At 39.4% G+C, this 22,370-nt stretch overlaps 1 protein-coding gene across 2 annotated transcripts; it reads left to right on the top strand.

Annotated features, from left to right (window-relative positions):
* The first annotated feature begins 945 nt into the window (after nt 1-945).
* Nucleotides 946-20,998, top strand: tm9sf4 (transmembrane 9 superfamily protein member 4). Of its 2 annotated transcripts, none has more exons than XM_082518748.1 (18): nt 946-1,034; nt 7,720-7,830; nt 9,106-9,205; nt 9,349-9,505; nt 9,649-9,790; nt 10,776-10,899; nt 11,060-11,181; nt 11,671-11,782; nt 12,391-12,461; nt 12,539-12,671; nt 13,924-14,005; nt 14,105-14,180; nt 14,352-14,435; nt 16,133-16,308; nt 16,407-16,470; nt 17,432-17,551; nt 17,718-17,807; nt 18,922-20,998. In XM_082518748.1, exons 1-18 carry the CDS (start codon nt 1,017-1,019, stop codon nt 19,069-19,071), a joined length of 1,932 nt encoding a protein of 643 aa, XP_082374874.1. In that variant the 5' UTR covers nt 946-1,016; the 3' UTR covers nt 19,072-20,998. The 2 variants fall into 2 exon arrangements, with proteins under 2 accessions (XP_082374874.1, XP_082374873.1); XM_082518747.1 differs by lacking the exon at nt 946-1,034 and adding an exon at nt 1,087-1,134.
* The last annotated feature ends 1,372 nt before the right edge of the window (nt 20,999-22,370 follow it).

The following is a 22,370-nucleotide window of genomic DNA, read 5'->3' on the forward strand; positions in this document are numbered from 1 at the left end:
TAAGTTTGTTTAAACATAATGATAAACACTATTTACCAATGGAGTTTGTAAGGTAGGTAGGAGAATTAACAGGGACTTATGAATGACTTATGAATGAATGGGCTCATTGTGGTTTCTGTTCTCTTTATGGTTGCTCTTGCCATGGCATTGCTACAGCAATGCCTTACAGTATTATATAATGTTTAATTAGGTTGCATGTCCATCTCTATATGATAGTGTCACAATCAGAGAGCAGCAATATGACAGCAATAGAGCACAATGGATGTGTTGTTTGATTTGAAGGTGTTGATAGAGAAGTACCTACTCATTCTGACTCATGTCAGAATGAATTGTACTGTGTCTTTGTGAATCTAGATAAAGAATATGATAGTGTGGTAAGAGGGGAACTGTGGTAGTGCATGGGGAAGTCAGGAGCAGCAGAGAAATATGTAAGGGGGTGCAGGACATATATGTGGACAGAGAGACAGTGGTGAGGTGCTGGATAGGAGTGACTGATGGTTCCAAGGTGGGGGTGGGACTGATTAACTGATGAGGTCAGGCAGAAGCTCTGTGGACCATGATGTTTGCAACAGACAATATGATCCGTAGAAAGGAAGGGATGAGATCAAAGCAGCTGTTTTGCTGTTTTGTCCTAGGAACAGCTAAGATACTGCGCAGGACCCTCAAGCTCCCAGGCCTCTGGTAGAGGACCCAAGCTTGAAGGATAGACTGCCTGCAGGGGCGATACATATATATATCTCAAGTTGAACTTAACCTAAAATAAATAAAATGTAAAATGTTATTATAGTTAATAGCTAATAGCTATACAGTTTTCTGTAGTCTGGTGAGGACTATTTAAAATAATATTTTCCTAATTATGTTTACCTAATTATAGCTAAATATTATTTTTAAAGGGGGGATTTTAACTTGTAATGGAGCATTTTTCACTGCACCTCTCATTAAACACAACAGGAAACATGCCAGAGAAAAACCACTTTAGTCTACTTCCGCAACGTCAGTAATGACACGTATTCAAAATGGCGGCCGCGGCTATGGTAAGTGGAAATAAAGCGAACTCTTTTTGCTTTAAACAGTACATTGCTCTTTCTTTCATTCCAAATTATGTCGGACATCGCACTGAAGTCGTGGGAAAGTGTAGGTCTTAAGTAGACCGATCAAGTGCTATTTAATGTTAACTAGACTAAACTTCATTGGAATTCGCTGCTATTTGAATGTTCACGATCCTGCTAAACGAGTTAGCTAGCTACCTAGCCTGGTTGTCAGTAAGCGGTGACTCTTTAAAACAGATTCGTGTCATTTGTGTGGAATATATAAAATTGCCCTGACAGAGTATGAACTGTGAAACGCTGGGCTTTCAGACTGTCATGTGATGCACTGTCAAAATAAACAGGTTTTGCAATCTTTAGGGAAATGTTAGCTGTTAGCGCTGTGTCGGCGTGTGTTACAGTCCTAAAAGAGATGGTAAAATGACCGCTCAGGAACAGCTACAAAGTATAAACTTAACGTAAATCGGGTTGGTAGCGCATGATAACATAAATGCAGTCTTGTTTCAGGATTCGTGGTTGCTAACTTCGATCACTTCTTTATGCTTAATGCTAATACAAATGTTTTTTCAGTGTTGAATCATTTCAGTTCATTTTTTTAACATGTAGTAATAAAACGGGACGTTTTGCCTATCAGAATTAGCGCATGTCCGCAAAATGTCTTCTTAACTACAGTAAGTAAAGGCACTCTTGTCAGCTCAGGCTTCTCTGTTAAAACGTAAAGATCGTATCGAATTTACACATAGTGACAATCTTAAATCTCTGTACAAATTTCAAAACAACTGTTAGAGAACATTGATTTCAGTTGTCCTGCAAACTGGATGGAGGCAAGAAGATTTAAAAGAGTTGATGTCTGCCTTGAGAATATACCTTGAATTAAGTAGTAAGCCGTGTTCCTCACTACTGGGAAGAGAAGTGGAGTCATTTTTGATGTCTGAGACAACACAAGCCTCAGCTTACACTTTCTTAACTTTGTAAAAAAAAAACAACCCAGCGAGTATTAGTATTACTGAATGAGTATTTAATGATGAAATATTACTAATGATGGGGTGGGGGGGGATCTATTCATAGAACTCCTATTTTATTTTGGGTAGTCTCATTTCAGCTCAGTGTTTGAGTTTTTACTGCATTACTGCTAGTTTTGCCTTTGGGCGCTCTCAGTGAGCGCACCTTCTCATGCAAGCACACACACACGCTGCATATAACGTGGAGCAGACAAGTCAGTAAAAATGATCAATTGTGACTGCCACCTAACAAACGAGATGAAGAGGAAGTTGAGAATATGCACGAATAACTTTTGTGCTGTGGCATAATTAATATGCAGCTCAACTGACTGCATTTCTGAAAAAGCTGATTTAATCAAAAAATCTGAACATGTCCCCTCCTGGAGCAGCTTACATGTGAGGAACATGTGGTGGTATAGTCAGGTTAACACTTAGAGTCATGTCATGTGGTCATGTGAGAGAGTTCTCCACTGTAAAGATGCCAGTGCTTGGATCAGCTATGCAACAGTCAGACTGTGTCCCTGCTGAGGAGCACTGAAGTTCCTTTCACAGTTCAGACTGTGATGAATATTCCAGAGGATCTTTGTTGCATAGCTTTGCCAATTTATTCAAACATGCAAGGTAATCGATTATTTTTAAAATATGTAAATGATATTTACTGCTCTGATGGGACCCCCTTCTATTTCTTAATGACGATTAAGATGATGAGATGAAAAAATAAAAGCACTGAGAGGACTTTTGTTTGGTTCACTTACACATGCGCACAGTTGAAGTTGATGAATGATTAAACTGTTGGCAGACCTTTCTCATTATTGTAGTAAAGGTGTATGGAAGGTGTTCTTTGAAATGGAGAAACTCAAATAACTAGAAGCTTTTTTTTTTTTTTTTGCCTCGATACGATTCTGTAGCGCTTAGTTGTCACTGTGTAAAAGTGAGCATGTCACCCACATTTGCAACCAAAAATAGAGTTGCAGCGGCTATAGAGATTGAAAATGTGATGTCACTTAGGGGTAAAACCGCAAAGAATTCTGGGAACTCGTGGCAAGAGATACTAGCGCACGTAGGCTTTCAATTGAAATCAGTTATACAGCGATAAAAAGAAACCCAAAAAATGGCAAGAAGCTGTTGTATTATTAACTGCAGTAGCCGGTCGCATGACAGCCACGGAAAGCCGACGGGTAAAGAGATCTGTTGTTATCGGATTAGGTCGTTGAAGAGAAATTGTTCGAGCCATATTTCCGAAGTAACAAAGAGGCGACTGGATTGCAGCCATTCAAAGAGCAAATATAACGTCCCAGAACACTCCAGCTCACAGGTTAGTCTGCTCCAAGCATTTCTACAAAGGTCAGTCTGCTGTTGTAGTTAATGCGTCATTTTTCTTAACATAATTAGTGATATAGGTTACAAGCACGTCTGTTGCTGAACAGAAATTGTGGCGCTATGCTCCTTTGTTTATTGTGCATAAATAGTGAATTGTCCTGACACAATATTGCGTTTCGCTTCTGTTATTATGGTACACTGACAAAAACATTTACTTTTATTCACAGGATAAAACAGTTGTTTTGTATCACTAATTGCCCAGTACGATTACAGCATACAATATTATTGTCACTGCTACATTTCTGTTACACTACCAGAAATTATTTCCACTACTAATTAATTACCGTTGAGCTCAAAGGTTATATTAATAAACGGTTAACGAATGTGTATTTATGAAGATGATTTGTGAGACTGGTAAACTTATATGTACGATGGTCTTTACTTTCTACACGGTGCATTTCAAGGTCCTGTACCCATCCGTCGGTAAACTGTACCTGGGCTTGTTGCAGTGACCTGAAGTTACTAAACTTCACGAGTGTATGCACTCACTCCAAGAAGCGTATAATTATAAATCTGAGCGTGGTGAAAGTTGGGCAGCACGCTAACGTATTTTGTCCCTCTGTGTGCTCGTAAGGGTCTGACCCTTTCAATTCAATTCAATTCAATTCAATTTTATTTATATAGCGCCAAATCACAACAAAAGTCGCCTCAAGGCGCTTCATAGATACAGAGAAAAACCCAACAATCATATGACCCCCTATGAGCAAGCACTTTGGCGACAGTGGGAAGGAAAAACTCCCTTTTAACAGGAAGAAACCTCCGGCAGAACCAGGCTCAGGGAGGGGCGGCCATCTGCTGCGACCGGTTGGGGTGAGAGAAGGAAGACAGGATAAAGACATGCTGTGGAAGAGAGACAGAGGTTAATAACAGATATGATTCAATGCAGAGAGGTCTATTAATACATAGTGAGTGAGAAAGGTGACTGGAAAGGAAAAACTCAATGCATCATGGGAATCCCCCGGCAGCCTACATCTATTGCAGCATAACAAAGGGAGGATTCAGGGTCACCTGGTCCAGCCCTAACTATATGCTTTAGAAAAAAGGAAAGTTTTAAGCCTAATCTTAAAAGTAGAGATAGTGTCTGTCTCCCGAATCCAAACTGGAAGCTGGTTCCACAGAAGAGGGGCCTGAAAACTGAAGGCTCTCCCTCCCATTCTACTTTTAAATACTCTAGGAACAACAAGTAGGCCTGCAGAGCGAGAGCGGAGCGCTCTAATAGGGTGATATGGTACTACAAGGTCATTAAGATAAGATGGGGCCTGATTATTTAAGACCTTGTATGTGAGGAGCAGGATTTTGAATTCAATTCTGGATTTAACAGGAAGCCAATGAAGGGAAGCCAAAACAGGAGAAATATGCTCTCTCTTTCTAGTCCCTGTCAGGACTCTTGCTGCAGCATTTTGGATTAGCTGAAGGCTTTTCAGTGAGTTTTTTGGACATCCTGATAATAATGAATTACAGTAGTCCAGCCTGGAAGTAATAAATGCATGAACTAGTTTTTCAGCGTCACTCTGAGACAGGATATTTCTAATTTTAGAGATGTTGCGCAAATGGAAGAAAGCAGTCTTACATATTTGTTTAATATGTGCGTTGAAGGACATGTCCTGGTCAAAAATGACTCCAAGGTTCCTCACCGCGTTACTGGAGGCCAAGGTAATGCCATCCAGAGTAAGAATCTGGTTTGATTTTTTTCCTCGTATCTTTTCTTTGACTTTTCATCAAGTCTGTCTTTGTACGGACCGGCATTGTTCTCCTTCGTTTTGTACATACCTTTTTGGGGGGCAAAGAAAAAGCAAGAATTTATTGGAACCGAAGAATGAACGTTTGCATTTGATGCAGGTACTTGGATTGTTTTGCCACGAGTTCCCGGCATGCAATGCGCGAAAGTCACGTGGTCTGTCAATCTCTATTGCTCAGGAGGTAGAGAAGGTTATCTTTTAATTGGAAGGTTTGGCATTTCGATCCCTGGTTGCTCCAATTGCTCTGGCATTCTTGGAACCCCAAGTTGTCCTCAGATGCATCCATCAGAAATAATTTGGGAATGTGTGTAAATGGGTGAATGAGTCATGTTATATAAAGCCCTTTGCTTTAGTAGGGAGTAGAAAAGTGCTGCATAAGAACCACTCTACCTGCTCAGCAAGCTCCACCGCAAACTTGCTGCTCTCAACTACTGCTGTTTGTAAAATATGCAGATGTACTGTTAACTAAGTAGTAGGGCTGCACGATTAATCGTTAGAAAATCGCGATCTCGATTCATACTTATGTGCGATCTCATTTCCAAATAACAACGATTTAAAAAAAAAAAAAAAAAAGACGACGACAATGATTGTACCGCATTTTGATCCGGGACGTAATCTGCATGGAAACAAGCGCTCACTCTTCCTGCTCAACAAATGACAAGGGCGGAGCCTTATACCACGTGATACAGAAGCTGTGCCGTGTGATGCTAAAATTAGCAGGGGAAAAACAACGGAGAGCACGTCAGGGATGAGGAGAAAGTGACGGGAGAAAATCCGTCCCGGTCAACCACGCAAACATCAATAACGGGAACCTTATACAGCGCTTCCCTATACCCGTCGAACTCCTGCAGGCACAAAGAAATTACGGAGGCTATCACTTATCACCTGACCAAAGATATGGCTCCCATCAACACTGTGCAAAACGAGGGATTTAGGAAAACGATCAACACCCTAGACAAACGCTACACAGTGCCGTCCTGCAACTATTTTTCTATTGTTGCACTACCTGCTCTATACACGCAGTGTCGAGCAACGGTGGAGACGGAATTTCAAGCAGTACAACATTTTGCTGCAACAACAAAATGTGAGACATTTGTTGTTTTTATGTTTATTTATTGTTTTTATGTTCAATCTCAACTGTTACGAAGTTGATGTGCAGTTAATAAGTGCAATAAATATTTATACTGGAAAAGAAAATCGTGAGAGAATCGTGATCTCAATTCTAAGCCAAAAAATCGTTATTCTCATTTTATGCAAAATCGTGCAACCCTACAAAGTAGGCATAAAATCTATGTAAAATATTATATTAAATTAAATTAATATTTAAAATATAATTGTCTGCTTTTTGCAGTAGGATACATATCAATGCACAGGCCAAGCCTCAGTTCTGAGAATGTTGATATACTGGCTTTTCTTTATTGTGGATACACATTTACAAAAACTCATGCACCTTATCTACCTCATCCAGGAGATGCAATACTGTCAGAAATTTAAGACAGGCTTCCTAGAAGATAAACTAAACAGTATTTTTAATAATGCCTTAGTTTAGGTGTCATATTGATCAAGAGCTATAAGTAAGAAATAACCAAAGTGATCTGCCATAAAGCCATTTTTTAATCACAACTGAACATAAAAAATAAGTCAGATCTGTGTGTTGAAGAGCAATATTAGCTCATTTTGAATTTGATGACAGCAGCACATCAAAGAAAAGTTGGAACGGGGCCATGTTTACTCCTGTGTAACAGTCTGTAAATGTCTGGAGTTTGAATGTAGGAATTTTGTCCCGTTTTGTCAAATTGTAGCTGCCCAGCAGTCTTGGACTTTTTTGTCATATTGTTTTTGTTTTATAAACAGTTTGTACTGCAGGCAGGCCAGTTCAGCAACTGGAATTTTACTGCAAAGCCGTGCTGTTGTCACTGATACAGCATGATGTGGAATTCAGTTTTAATTTTCAGCCTTGACTCTTGTTCACAGCAATTTCTCCAGATTCGTGGAATCTTTTCATATCATGTAGTGTAGACTATGAGACATTCAAAGTCTTTGTAATTTTACATTGAGCAGCCTTATTATGATATTTGTAGATGTAGATTTTTTGCAGGTTGGTGAACCTCTGCACACCTTCTAAGGGACTATGCCTTACTGAGATGCTCTTTTTATATCCAGTCATCTTTCTGGTTTGTTGCCAGTTAACCTAATACATTCTAAATGTTTCTCCTACTGTTTGTTTTTAGTAACACTTACTTTTCCAGTCTTTCCCAAGTTTGTGACGTGTTGCTCCAGTCAAATTCAAAGAGTTTATATTTTTCTTTAACAGATACGTTTTTTAGAACATTTTATGCATACTGTTTAAAAAAAATAGTTCACGTATTTTTTTTTAAGCAGTGTCTTTTTTTTGGTCACAATTGGGTTTGTAGAAGGTTTCCAAAATCGTGCCCAGAGGCATTATCAAGCTGCCGGAACTTGCTTCTCAACTTTCATTCCACTGTCAGCACACAGTACAACAGAGAAACGCATGGAATTCATTGTCAAATCTAACGTGTGTCCGCTCTGCAGGTGAGGTGGTGGGCCTTTTTGCTGTTGTCCCTGCTGCCTGTGAGCCGGTCCTTCTATGTTCCTGGAGTAGCTCCACGGAATTTCCATGATGGCGACGTTGTAGATATCAAGGTAAGATGAAAATTCACTGCTAAACATATCGGCTGTACTATGAGCACTCAGGGGGGAAAGCTACATTCAACTCATCACAGAGGGAGTTGTCACTCATTTATCACTAGCTGCTTACAAGGGTTTGAAAAGTCCCTAGTTTTAGGCGATAAAGGCGATAATTAGCAATGATGAGGTGAAATGACACAAAATGATCACTGCAGTGAGTGAGCGGAGGGTCAGGTGGACAAGATGACAGGGTGAACTCTTTCGTTTTAAAAATAATTGCATCATCTGGCAACATCACCAGACAGTGTTTTTTGTTTTTTGTTTTTTTTTTGTTTGGTTGGTTGTTTTTTCTTTATCTAAAGAGTAGAAAGTTTGAAGCAACAGAAAGTTAAATATCTTTTGAACTACACAACCTCTGTGTGGGTGCAGTAACTGCACACAGAGAGTGAGCAGTGGGAGAGCAACTGCCACAGGTCTGCTGCAGAACAGTACTGTCTGTAAATTTGTTTTCATTCATTTAAAGGGGTAGACGTGATACTTCTAGATGGCAGAGTTGCTAATAAGTATCTACGACAAGAACTGAAAAAAATATTTTGACTCTATTAAATTAGTGAAAATGGCTACACACCATGGCTTCTAAACATGGCTTTGATTACAGACCCCTTGAAATATTTCACTCTAAAATCTTGTGTTTATTAGATTTTGGGTTCTGTAGCAGGAAATGGGAGGCAGAATATTTGATGTTTGGGAATAATTGTAAGCTTCAGCAAAGTCTGGCTGGTGCGTTTAGCATACTTTGATCAACTGAAGAGTCTTTACTTTGCACAGCTTGCTATCTGAGTGATGTTAAAAATGTGTCTTTTCACTCAAAAATTCACACCATGTGCTTTTCTCCAAGTGAGCACTTTAATCCAGCAAACCTTGCCCTCACAGTTTGAAGATGTGAGATAGTCTGACCATAAGCCATTACTTCTGAGCCAGAGCACCCAGGATGGTTATTAGAGCACTGGTTCTCAAACTCAGTCCCCAGTCTGTGGCTCACTATTGCTTGTGCGGTCATTGGTCTGCCACCAAGCCACAGAGAAGGGTGAAGTTCTAACATACAAAAAGATGAAACTGAGTGTTAAAATCTTTGACATACAGTTCTCCCAGGAATGGGAGAACGGGAGCCAGTTTGGGGTGTTCTCACCCTATTGTACTCTGACAAATTTGCTGATGCTTGTCTCTCTCATCGTCAAAGATAAAACAATGATGGTGCAAACACTGGAAAGAGATCCTTTTGTTTTTCAGGCGGTAAAGCTGACCAGCTCCCGTACCCAGCTTCCTTATGAATACTATTCCCTGCCATTCTGTAAACCAAAAAAGGTCTTCTACAAGGGAGAGAACCTGGGTGAGTGCACTGCTGCTTATGTGATAAGTTTAAAATTGTTTAAATTTTTATCATATATATCTATAAATATATTTGTGATTTTTTTGTTTTGTTTTTTTGGGTTTTTTTTGCGTGTGTGTGTGTGGTTTCCTTGTTGTTTATAGGTGAGGTCTTACGTGGAGACCGTATTGTAAACACCCTTTATAACGTGGAGATGAGTAAAGACAAGAAATGTGAGCTGGTGTGTGAAAAGAGAAAGCTCAACATAGACGAGAGTAAGCTGATGGCTGAGCGAATCCAGGAGGAGTATTATGTTCACCTGTGAGCGTCCCTTCTTACTGCTTTCAGCAGGCTGAATTCATTTAAATGCTTGTCCGGTTTGATAGGCTTTATATCTCTGGGCTGACTTGCTTCTAAAGCATCTATTTTGTTGTTTTTAAATCCCTTCTTTTGTGTGATTGCAGTATTGCAGATAACCTTCCAGTTGCCACCAGGTTAGAGTATCCAAGCAGAGAGGGAGGAGAAGAGGAGGATCAAAAGAAGGACACGATAAAAGATGTCCAGTTTGAACACGGCTACAGATTGGGCTTCTTTGACAAAAACAAGGTACGTACATTACACAGACTCTTCCATTTCTGCTTAAAGGAGAAGAGTGCACGTAACTTAAATTGCTGCTGATCAGTACCAAAGTATTTACAGAATATTTACCATGTTTCCCCACAAATTCATTGGATAGTCTGCCAACAAAAAAGCTGCCAAAATACACTGGAGGACAAACATCAACAGGACAACACAGTGTAAAAATCAAAGAATTCTGAAACTTACTGAAACTTTATCTGTCCTTAACTGGCTTTAGACAGATAAATGTGGCTCCTCCCCCATAAACATGAAGAGGAAGCAGGCAGTGGTCATCAAGGCTCCTCAATTCATTTTTATTTATATAGCGCCAAATCACAGCAACAGTCTCCTCAAAACTCTTTATATTGTAAGGCATATGGCTTACATACCTTACAATACACTGAACAATAACAGAGAGAACCCCAACAATCAGGCTCAAGGAGGAACGGTCAACTACGTGACTATTTAGGGGTGAAGGGTGGAAGATGGGACAAAAGATGCACTGTGAAAGAGCAAGAGCTTAATAATAACTAATGATTACATTCAGTAGTAGTAGTTTAATGTTTTTACTGGCTCCTGAAATTGCCCTTCAGGTTGGAATTTTAAAGAATGATTCAAAATAAAGGGTGATAAAGAATGATTTACTGATCGTCTGTGGCAGCACAAAGCCTTTGCTTTAGAGACATAGTGTCAGTTCTATGACTGAAACCTTTGCACGGGTATTTTTGCAGCTGGCCTTATGGTGTATGTAATTCCAGGAGTTTCCCTTTCAGGAGAAGAATATTTAAATGAATCCCAAAAACATGATTTAAAAACTTTGCAGCATATAATTTTCTGCAAGTTGCACTCAATTTAAGGTTGGATATATACACGAGAGGTCAGCTTTAGTTGGTGATGTAGTCCATATGCAGAGAGTAAAGACATGAATATATGAAGAGTGTTAAATTATTCTCTTTTTTTTTCTCCCTCCCAGTTTTATCTGCACAACCACTTGTCCTTCATCTTGTACTTCCACAAGGAGAAACTGGTGGAGGGGGACCTTCATGACTACAGGGTGGTGCGATTTGAGGTTATACCCCGGAGTGTCAAAGTAGAAGGTTAGTGTCAGCATACTCTTTTTGAATCGCCTGATGTTGCTTTAGGCCTGTAGTGAGTTAAAGGAAAGAGGAAGTAGATTTGTTGACTAAAAAGTTAAGTAAAGATTACCGCTTATACTTAGTATACTCCATCCTGTGTCCTATTATTTTTTCTCCTCAGATCTGAAGCCTGCAGAGGCGCTGAAGACCTGCACCCTACCTGAACCCAGTGGCTCTGCCGCTCAAGACATCGACCCTACCAAGGAGAATGAAGTCCTGTTCACCTACTCTGTACACTGGGAGGTCAGTTAAGGCTGAATGTGTTTTCAAGTCTTGCAACCCAGTAGTCATAAAAATCTGTAGCCCTGAATAATCTGTTCAAATGACTTTGTTTACATAACTGCTTTAACTTGATTACAATCCTCATTAATAAAAGCCTGTTTAAATGTTGCTGAAATGTATACTTTGTTTAATGTTTAGTGTTGCGCACACATATAATGTCAGAGTAGACTGCAGAGTTTACAAACCTTACCAATGTTAGGAGCAGTAGCCTTGGTTCCTTCGTTGCAGGGTTCCTGGTAAAGAACGTGGTTATAGCTGTGTACCTTTGTTATACTCAAGTTTATTATTCTGACATATTCAGTCTAATTAAATAATTTATTAATAATAGTCATAAAAATAATGTGCAACAAACTAATATTTTGGGCACCTACTAGCAAATTTTAAATGTGTGTGTGTGTGTGTGTGTGTGTGTGTGTGTGTGTGTGTGTGTGTGTGTGTGTGTGTGTGTAGGAGAGTGAAGTGAAGTGGGCGTCTCGCTGGGACACATACCTGACCATGAGTGATGTCCAGATCCACTGGTTCTCCATTGTTAACTCTGTGGTGGTCGTCTTTTTCCTCTCAGGTATGTCCAATTCATGTTAGAATTTACCTGTGGCTCATGGCATCTTACTCTTACTATTTCAGATTTATTTTCACCACCAGTTTGCTGTCGGTGCAGTAAAGGCATGAACTAATATAATATTTTTTATATAATATGTACAAAAATGTATAGAAATTTGTAAAATATGTATCAATCTAGTGGATACAATTTGGCAGATTTACAACTGAACTTTAGATTTGAATTTAAGAAGTTTTTGTTTTGTTTTTCTGTGTGACACCCAGGTCCTTTTTCCTGTCCTGTTGTCACTGCATTTGATTTAATTGTTTTGGATAGTCTTTTTAAACACTGTCACTTGTTTATTCAACATGTCATCGTTGATGCAAGTTTGAGCAGCTTTTAAAATGGACGTCAAGAGAACTTGCCTTTGTCAGCATAATACTGTGTATAAAATACTAAAACACCATCATACTATCCATCCTTCATAACAACTCCATAAAATAAGACTACATTCTTTGGCTAACTGAAACATATAAATGAAACTTTATTATATATCGAAGAGATCATTGATGGGTTTATGACAACGTATTAAATATTGCAATTGTATTTTATTCTCTGCCTTTCTCTCTCAGGTATTCTGAGTATGATCATTATCAGGACCTTGAGGAAAGACATTGCTAACTACAACAGAGAGGATGACATAGTAAGAAAATACACAGCATCCAGCCTCTGGATTCTTAATGATCACTACCTGACCACATTTTTCTCCTCTCTAACCAGGAGGACACCATGGAGGAGTCGGGCTGGAAGAATGTCCACGGTGATGTGTTCAGACCACCACAGTATCCCATGATCCTCAGCTCTCTGCTGGGCTCAGGGATCCAGCTGTTTTGCATGATCCTCATTGTAATCTGTGAGTTTCTTATTTCTCTCAACAGTTTTCTGCACATCCTGACATTATTTACATTTGTGCTTAGGCCATGTTGTCCTAGTCCTGTCATTTCTTCACAAAGACAAAACACGAGGAATGCTCTCAAGGTGACAGGGCTCACCTTACATATATGAATCAGCAAAGACAAGAGTGTGAAAATATGAAACTGCTCAGTGTTGCACATTTCTACAAAACAAATGCACGTTCTGTAGCAAATTGTTAATGTTCTGTGTTTCACACTAGGAGTGTGAACAAATACTCAAAGCTGAATTTCTGTCAGTAAAGTAGTTAGACCCTGTGCTGCTGGGGGGTTAATGGTGCAGTATCCACCTGTTATACTGCATACTATGTGGCAAAGGTGCAGCTCTTAATGACCTGAGTTGTGAGTGGTGGATGATTCACATACCATAAACTTCAACTTCATCTTTTAAAGAGGTGCAAGTTTGTTAAATGTAAATGTTGTTAGTCATGACATTTATCCTGTTCTTTTGCCGTATGACTGTTTTTATATCTGTTTAGAACAGTTAACAGTAACATCAGGCTTATTATATTCTTTATCTGCTTTAATAGTTGTAGCTTGTATCTTCAAAAAATATCCAGCAGGGATTATTTCAGGCTTGAAATATTTCAACAGGAACTTTTTTCAGTGATTGTGACAGTGTTTACAGCCTAGCTTTGCAACAAAGACAGTGATTTATACTCAGTCCACTTTGGAAAAACCTTGGATGACAGAATCTGTGGAATCTTAACTATGCTCACTGAATAATGAGTATGGTAGTCATGAAAGCTTCATGCGTTGCGGCTCCCTCGTGGTGTAATCATTTCCCATTTCCTGTTGAGAAAAAGATGGTTGTTCCATGTTTTTCGTTGCGGAGCTGCTCGGGGATTCAGGGGTAGCCTAGCCTATTTGTGAGATGTAGGTATTTACATTTTTTTTTTTTTTACTTGTTTATGTTTAAATAATTTTACTTGTTGTTTGAATCAAAGAGTTAAGCTAAAATCCATAAAATGTGATGTTTTACAAAATGATCTGTTGGTGTTTATTGTAACTGTCACAAATTTTGCCAAATGCCATATTAGTCCAGGGCATAATTGTCTTGTATTCTGATTAACATATGGAAGCTTATTTTATTTAATTGCAGTTTAGAAGAGCTCCTGCTAGCTGAAGCTCTGTGTTTAGCATAGGAGCCCAGGAGTCCTGCAGTCTTCTAATCCAGCTCTCATTTGTGTTTAGTTGTTGCCATGTTGGGCATGCTGTCTCCATCAAGTCGAGGAGCCTTGATGACCACTGCCTGCTTCCTCTTCATGTTTATGGGGTAGGAGCCGCATTCATCTGTCTAAAGCTCATTAAGGAATTGAGAGGCGCCGAGTTTCAGAATTCTTTGATTTTTACACTGTCGATGTTTGTCCTGCAGTGTATTTGGTGGCTACTTTGCTGGCAGACTGTATCGCACACTGAAGGGTCATCGATGGAGGAAAGGAGCATTCTGTGTGAGTTCAGGTTCTTACAGCAGTGTGAAGAAGCGGGGGAGGTGGGGGGTTGTGTGTGTGTGCGTGTGTGCGTGTGTATATATATATATGTTTGTATATGTGTAATGCGTGTATGCGTAAAATGATGTGAGCAGTGAGGCTTAGACTGTTGTTGTTGTATTTGCCATGCAGACAGCAACTTTGTATCCTGCTGTGGTTTTTGGGATCTGCTTCATCCTCAACTGTTTTATCTGGGGAGAACACTCGTCTGGAGCGGTGAGTGCCATGACTTGAAAGTCACACATTCAAAAATGTGTGTGTCAGCTATGCTTTCACATACTTCACATTCTGTTTAAAAGAAGAATCGTTTATCCTTAATTAACTTTTTAACACATTTTACTGGATATGCTATGCTTTTATACTGTTCCAGTTCTAGATGCTCAAAATAACATGGCCAGAGTTTCAGATAATTAAATCAGTGTATGTACAAGTAATCCATGTGAGCCAAAAGATTTAAATCCTCTGTGTCAGGCAGTTTTTTCCTTGCTCTTGGATATTCCTGCTGATCCAAACTTTACTTTTATCGATTATGAGGTGCAGCCAGTTAACAGAAAGCTGTTTTGAGATGAAGAGGATGAACTGAGAGGCTGCACCAAGACCCAGGGTACGGCAGAATAGTCGAAAAAACCTCCTGCCTCCTTTGCCAAATTAAGGCTTGGTGGAAAATGTCATAAGATAAAGGAAAGATGCAACGGCATTTCAACAGAATAGTATCAGCATGCACATTAACAGTGATGGCAGACGTCTTCCAGTACAGTGTTCAGCAGATTGCACATCCTACTTTACCCCATGTGTTGTTACAATGTTATTTCACAGAGGTCATATAAACGAGAACCACCAAGGGGGATTTCTAAAGACAGGAACATATTGCTAAATATGCTTTCCTCCTTCTTTGTTCAGGCCTGTTATGACCCAATCTATCTGAGCTAACCTGAAATAAAAATTATTTTGTGACAATCATCAAGCTGGTAATATGATAGTCATTATTAATACAAACTGGACTATGGAAAACCTCAGATGACCTTTGGGGGGGGGAGCTAAATGAGGGTCATGAAGAGAGATTTAGAATGAAATCACCTTATTACACAAAAAAGTTACATGTTTAAAGTGAGTGTGTTTGTTTTATATCTCAAACAGTCACTTTACTCACTTTTATATTCTTTATCTTCCTGCCACTAACACAGAAAAGTCTAACTTGGGGATGATAGGTGACACCAACATCATTGATTTTCCATCTTTTTTTTTTATTGTAAAATTTGATACTGTGTGTTTATGCCCTTCTGAGATTAACTAAAGCTTTAATTGGAACAACAACTTTTTGTTGAAAGCATCTTTGTGTTGTGTTGGTTATTGTGTTTTGAAGCCATACCACCTCGAGTAAAAATGGAATTGGACCATATTTGCCTGTAATACCAATTTGTACCACCAGATGGTGTAGCAAGTCAATGTAGTGTACAGTCTGGGTCTAATAAGGCACTAATCTGGAAGGACAGGTATTTGAGTGGATGAGACACCAAAGAATGGTTTAATGTGACTCACATCAACTGGAAACCATGATTGGATGCAATGGAAACTAAAGTTGGGTAGAAAAACAATTGCAGGGAATTTTGGCTGGTAAAACTGTTAAAGGAAGCATCCACGGGAGAAGTATACTATCCTATGAAGTGTCTTCTTATTTGTCACAGAATAAAGCATTTGTGCTGTAGGTGTGGTTTAACTTTAAAGATTAACTGAACTCTCACATGGATTCTTAAACATCTTGACATCATCTCTGTATGGTCTGTAGGTCTTTTCCTTACCATATATAAAGCACCTTCAGGCGACCTTTGTTGTGATTTGGCGCTATGTAAATAAAATCGAATTGAATTTCTGAATAATTCTTCTTGTGTTCCTTATGTCTTCTCTCACTTCAGGTCCCATTCACTACAATGTTGGCCCTACTGTGCATGTGGTTTGGCATTTCCATGCCCTTGGTCTATCTTGGCTACTACTTTGGCTTCCGCAAACAGCCGTATGATAACCCTGTACGCACCAACCAGATCCCTCGGCAGGTCCCAGAGCAGCGCTGGTACATGAACAAGTTTGTCGGGTAAGAGTTTAGTCTATCTCGCATTCTTAGGTGCCCCAATGGCTAATGGTTTGCTTAAACGCAAATTATGATTTAATCTTTCCTCTTCTTTCCGTTAGCATCCTGATGGCTGGGATCCTGCCGTTTGGTGCCATGTTCATTGAGCTCTTCTTCATCTTCAGTGTAAGTACATGTGCACCGTTGCATGTCCGAGCTCCTCATCTTTCAATGCTATTACCGTATTTTTCGACCCATAAGGCGCACCGGATTATAAATTGCACTGTCGACAAAGGGGTCTGTTTTCATACATAAGGCGCACCGGATTATAAGGCGTATTAAACGAAACAAAACAGTCAGATAAGTCAAACTTTACTCAACTCATTCCTCTTGCTTCCTCCACTTCCGTACCATTGATTGATTAATGTTGAATTCTCTGGTAGCTGCTCTATAAACACTGGAACAACAGTATATGTTGTTCCAGTGTTTTTCTAATTTTTGCTATGTAACTTTACACTGTCCACTTTCTGCTGTAACAAAACAAATTTCCCACGTGTGGAACTAATAAAGGTTATTTTATCTTACATTAATGACTAACCTCATATTGTGGCTGGATTATCTCAGTTGTTCTCCCCTACTGATGTTGGTCTGTTTACAGCAATTTTCCATGCGATTGCATTTGTCAAAAAAACATCGGGAACTTTTATCAAGTGGAAAAAAGTTGACGCGGACGGAGTTTTGGACCCAGATTACTATGAGTCGCGAGGCTCCTGACTACGGTAGCCATAACGCACAGACAATCCATCAAGCAGTGCGGCTTTGTAGCTTACCAAAGTCCTACTAAAACATTTTTTGACAGATTTTTGAGCGCCGTGTACCACATAAAATCTGTTTGAAGTCAGTAAACACAGCCAGAATTCATAGATAAGGCACACCAGATTATAAAGCGCGCCAGATTATAAGGCGCACTGCCGATTTTTGAGAAGATTTAATGATTTTAAGTGTGCCTTATAGTGCGGAAAATACGGTACACAGTTTTCAGAAATAACACAGTATCTATTTTCTATTTAGAGGATATGTAACTGATGTGTAATCCTCCTCAATAATGCTAGAATCAATGTGTGTATGTGTGTCCATCCACCTCCAGGCCATCTGGGAGAACCAGTTTTATTACCTCTTTGGCTTCCTTTTTCTGGTCTTCATCATTTTGGTGGTGTCCTGCTCTCAGATCAGCATTGTGATGGTTTATTTCCAGCTCTGTGCAGAGGTAAGCTCATTAATTGCATACTATTGTCTCTGGCTGCCAGGCTTTTACTTGACATACACACATATCTCACATATTGTTGGTTATGTTTTTCACCTGTGTGGCACATATCTGTATTATATGAGCAAGAACTTATGCACAGCCTTGTCTCTCTCTTCTTCACTGTCAGGATTACCGGTGGTGGTGGAGAACTTTCCTGGTTTCAGGAGGCTCGGCTTTCTATGTCCTTGTTTACGCCGTTTTCTACTTTGTCAACAAGGTAAAAAGCACAGGGTTGTTTGAGACACTCCCACAATAAACTCTAAAGAAAGCACTGTTCTTAGCCATGCTGTTGTCAATGCCTGAAGAGTCATCAGTGTTGACAAAGCCTGCCTAATACCTGAATTGAAAGATGGCAGAATTAAATTTAATTTTGAAGATTTCCACCATCGACTCACTCATATGTAAAAATGTTATTTTGTTGGACCTAGTTTTTTGTTTTCTTTTAACGTACAGACATGGACTGTATAAACAAACATAAGATTTAGTCTCTGATTGGTTTGTGGATTTCTGTTCTGTAACTTCAAAGATTGATATTTTGGACACTTGAGTTTTGAAAGATAGAAGAACATTTTTGGTTGAGAGGGTTGAGCTGGATCTCACTGAGAACCAGTCACAGTTTATGGTTAAGAGTTTACCAGCTCAGTGGAGCCAGCTGCCCTTATCATAGGAAATGGCAGGTAATCAGCTAGTGCTGGCTAATACTAGCACAAGTCTAACTTCCAGTTAGACTTCTACCACCATCTTTGTTGTTGCAGGTTCTGTGTTTCCTCTATAATACTTCCAACAATGCTGGAAAACAAGATCATGGCCAACAAAATGAACTCTGGAAATGGCAACCTACCATGGGGAGTTCAGAGCATGTTATGGGGTGCTGGAAGGCATATTCAAAAGGGAGCATTGAAGAGGGTTTGGGGAAGGTTCACACAATTTCAACTAAAATCTACAACTACTGCAAAAACAACCTTTCATATGACCTTTCATATCCCAAATCACAACAGCAGTCACCTGTAGGTGCATTATATTGGAATGAGCAAGCACTTGGTGTCAGTGGTAAAGAAAACCTCCCTTTTATCAGGAAGAGACCTCCAGCAGAACCAGGCTCAGGGAGGGGCAGCCATCTGTTACAACCAGTTAGGGGTGAGGGGAGGGAGACAGTCAAACGACACACCTTCATGAAACGATGTCAAATGATAGATGTTTTCTATTTTCTAGGCAAGAATATCTTGTTCCCTGCACTGTAGATACAAGTGATAAATTGCAAGAATATCTCTTTAATAGAAATGGAAATGTGCAGCATGCTTAAACTGCTTCCTTTTGTCTTTCTTCCCTAGCTGGACATTGTGGAGTTCATCCCCTCCCTTCTGTACTTTGGCTACACCGCCCTCATGGTCTTGTCTTTCTGGCTGTTAACGGGCACAATTGGCTTCTATGCCGCCTACATGTTCATCAGGAAAATCTACGCTGCGGTGAAAATCGACTAGTTATTGCTGGTGCTGCTGTTTTTTGTTTATTTTTTTCTTTTCTTTTTTTTTTTGTAACATTCTAAATATATATAAAAATGTTCTTCATGTCCAACAAGCACTGACTTGAGTGCAGAAGGAATGAGAGGGTTGCTTTCTACAGTGCATCAGTCGCAACTGCTGGCCTCACAATAAAGAAAAGCAAGGTGGCAGATCTAAAACGGCTGTCACCTTGCTTCTGCCTCCCTCCTCCTCCTTTCCAGGACATCTAGAGGATCTCTGTTCTGCCGGGACTATTAATGTCCTCTGCTGTTTCACCTTTTTCCACAAAGACAGGGGGCCAAAGCTTGTCAAACAAGGGTTTCTGCACATTTTATCTTTTTTTTGTGTGTGTTTGTGTGTGTTTTTTGATTGTAACTTATCCAGGTTTTTATTTTGTCTTCATGGGATTTATCTGTGTCTTGATTTCTATTGGGCGCCTCTCAGGAGGCTACTTCCTTCTGGTTTCCCCACGTAAATTCTGTTTCTACACTTTCTGCTGTCTCCATTTTCAGACGTGACCTTCTTTTCAGAGACTTTACAGATCAGGAAAGGATTGAGGATCGTTTCTGTGGTTCTGTTTGTTGTGTTGAACTCATGGATGGAAACCACCCTGGGAAGTTCTACATTGTAACACAAATATGGATAAATTAAATCTATTGGGGTTTTTTTTACTTCAGTTTCCATGTCCTGGTGTGACCATGTTAACCACAACTGTAATCCAAATATTAGCTTCTCCCTCCCAAACACTGGGTTTCTTATTCATGTCAAAATATTGCTCCATTTGCGCTAAATGAAGCAGAACTGCTCAGAATGGGACTGAACTTGAATATTTGAACCCAACTACCCATTTTATATTCAAAAGCCTACAACACAAATATGTTTTTCCGCTCGTTAACCATGCCATCAGTGTAGCCTTAGCAGCGCCTGAGCCTGCTGAACTATGCAGTAATGGGGGGGAAAAGGTGCAAATTGCAAAGGTTGTTTCAGAGGACCATTTTTAGTACGAAATGCCTATTTTCTTTCCTTTTTGAGCCTAATGTACCATACGTTTGTTTGTATAACCTGATGTGTTTGGAAAGCCCAGCAAGATCACCTGGCCGGTATCGGAGCTTAGAGGTCCTGGGATGTTTTGAATGTAATTGACAGGGTTCTTATTAGATGTGTACAGTCTGTGTTTTGTGCGCTGCAGATCATGTGTTTACCTTTATTTTCAAATTATATGTATTTTTCAGCTTAAAAAACATGCAGTTTTGGGTGGAACCTGATTTTAAAAAAATGCTTTACCTTCAACTCAAGGGCTTCATCTAGGTAACTATTTTATTTTACAGTAGCAAAATTGCAATATGTAATAATCCAGTTGAGCAAATAGAAATAAACTTATTCGCTTCCGTTAAAAGCTAGGTAAGAAGACTGATACCACTCGCATGACTGTTTGTTAAATATGAGCTAGTGACAGGTTATTTTCAGTAGGCATAAAGAGGAAAGATGACATTCTTGCTATGTCTTAAGGCATATAACCCTGCATCCATGTGTTCCCATTAGTTGGGAAGTAATTTGTCTGACTTTTCATGTTATTTAGTCAAAATATCAACAACGCCATGGACAATACGCGTATGCTGGGGGTTTTATTGACTGCCTTTCTGACAGTTTGAGTCGCCCAATTTTTACTGAATACAAAACCTGAAACAAGTGATGCAGATCTACAGAGTTCTGTAGGACCAAAAGTCTCTTTGCAACAACCGGTGCCTTCAGGTGGTAAATTAGAAAGAATGCGGGTCTAAGATTCTAAAGCACTAGCTTCACTTTTCAGCCTATGGACTAATCTAGGTTACTTTATGCAGAGCAGCTCTAACCAGATACCGTATTTCAGTTGAATGCTAGCCAAATTAAAGGTAAAAGATATGAATTTGCCCCATGAAATTTCTTAAATCTGAATGTTTGTTAAAAGCCATTTTATATTATAAACGGTGTAAAAGGTGGAAGTGGCTACTCTGACATCATCTGTTGGTTTCTAAAGTTGTGTTTTGAAGCCTCGAGTTTGGCGTTTTCATCATTGCCATCTTGGTTTCAAATAACTAGATGTGACAAGGGGGGTATGGCTGACCATGAAACCCCTTGCTCATTGGCTGACAATCCTGTGAGTCTCGAGATTTACAAAATAACTTCATTTTTTAGTCAATATGACTTGAAATGAGCAACTAAGCTACACAGAAACTATGTCCATGTTTTATATCATCTGTGGTTTTTATGTATAACTTCAACAACGTATTCCAGCACCTGTACACAATAAATCAGCCTTTTGCTGGCGAGGAGTAATGACCATCTGTACAGCCAGATTACCTGTTCATCCTTTTTTGCTAAGCTAAGCTACCTGGTCACAAGGGTTAGTTTAATTTAGAGAAAACTAACTGGCTGCTAGCAGTAGATTGCGACAGAAACATTAGTTTTTGGTCTAAGGTAAGCTATCTGGTACCTAGCATAAGCTTTTCTGTTTAATATGGGTATTAATATATGGGTCTTAATGCTAGGCTAAGTTAACCTGCTGCTAGCAGGAACTTTGCTCAGATTGTGATGTCAACAATCCAATGCATTATGGGACTATATAATGATAGGTGTTGCTTTTGAGTTTGAAAGTAAAACTGGGGACATTAGAACACAGATATTAGTGTTTATGGTGTGCTAAGCTAGCCAGCAGATAGCAATACTTTCTTAACTACATAGAGACATAAGTTTTTGTGCTAAATGTCAGTAGATGTGTGGTATCACTCTTCTTAGGAAGACAGCAACAAAAGTGCAGATCAGTATCACTAATACAGTATATCTGAAGCAGTATCCATATCTCAAGTAGAAAACAATGGATGGTGTCTGCAGAATGCCAGGTTATCAGACTGTATGTGGTGTGGTTTTAAAGGAAAATATATTTGCAGTAAATTTCAATTAGGACTGGATGTCTCAGGCCAAGGCCTTTTTTTAATCAAGCAAAACAAAAAGAAGTACCTCGCAGATTTATGAGAAACTCAAACCATAAACTACACAGCATGTAAGGTAATATTTAGTACACACTTGTATTTGTTACACCCTTGACAGATTTAGTAGGGTTATTGAAATGCTTCACTTTTGCACAAAAGTACAGATGAGATATTTGCCTAGATATACCCTGATTCTTCAGGGCAAGAGGAAAGAATGGCTAACTCATCCTCATGGTCTCTCCTTCATTATCATCAGCACTCAAGCTACAGACAAGCTGCTTAAAGAGATCGAGAAGGCAAAATCATTTG

The sequence above is a fragment of the Aulonocara stuartgranti genome, assembly GCF_965226115.1.
Source record: "Aulonocara stuartgranti genome assembly, chromosome: 20".
NCBI classification, from domain to species: Eukaryota; Metazoa; Chordata; class Actinopteri; order Cichliformes; family Cichlidae; genus Aulonocara; species Aulonocara stuartgranti.

Coding starts and splice junctions, on each gene's coding strand:
- tm9sf4 (XM_082518747.1), top strand. CDS start 1,102: ATGTCGGACATCGCACTGAAGTCGTGGGAAAGT. Junction 14,181..14,351: donor GGAGGAAAGGAGCATTCTGT/GTGAGTTCAGGT, acceptor TTTGCCATGCAG/ACAGCAACTTTGTATCCTGC. Junction 14,436..16,132: donor GAGAACACTCGTCTGGAGCG/GTGAGTGCCATG, acceptor CTCTCACTTCAG/GTCCCATTCACTACAATGTT.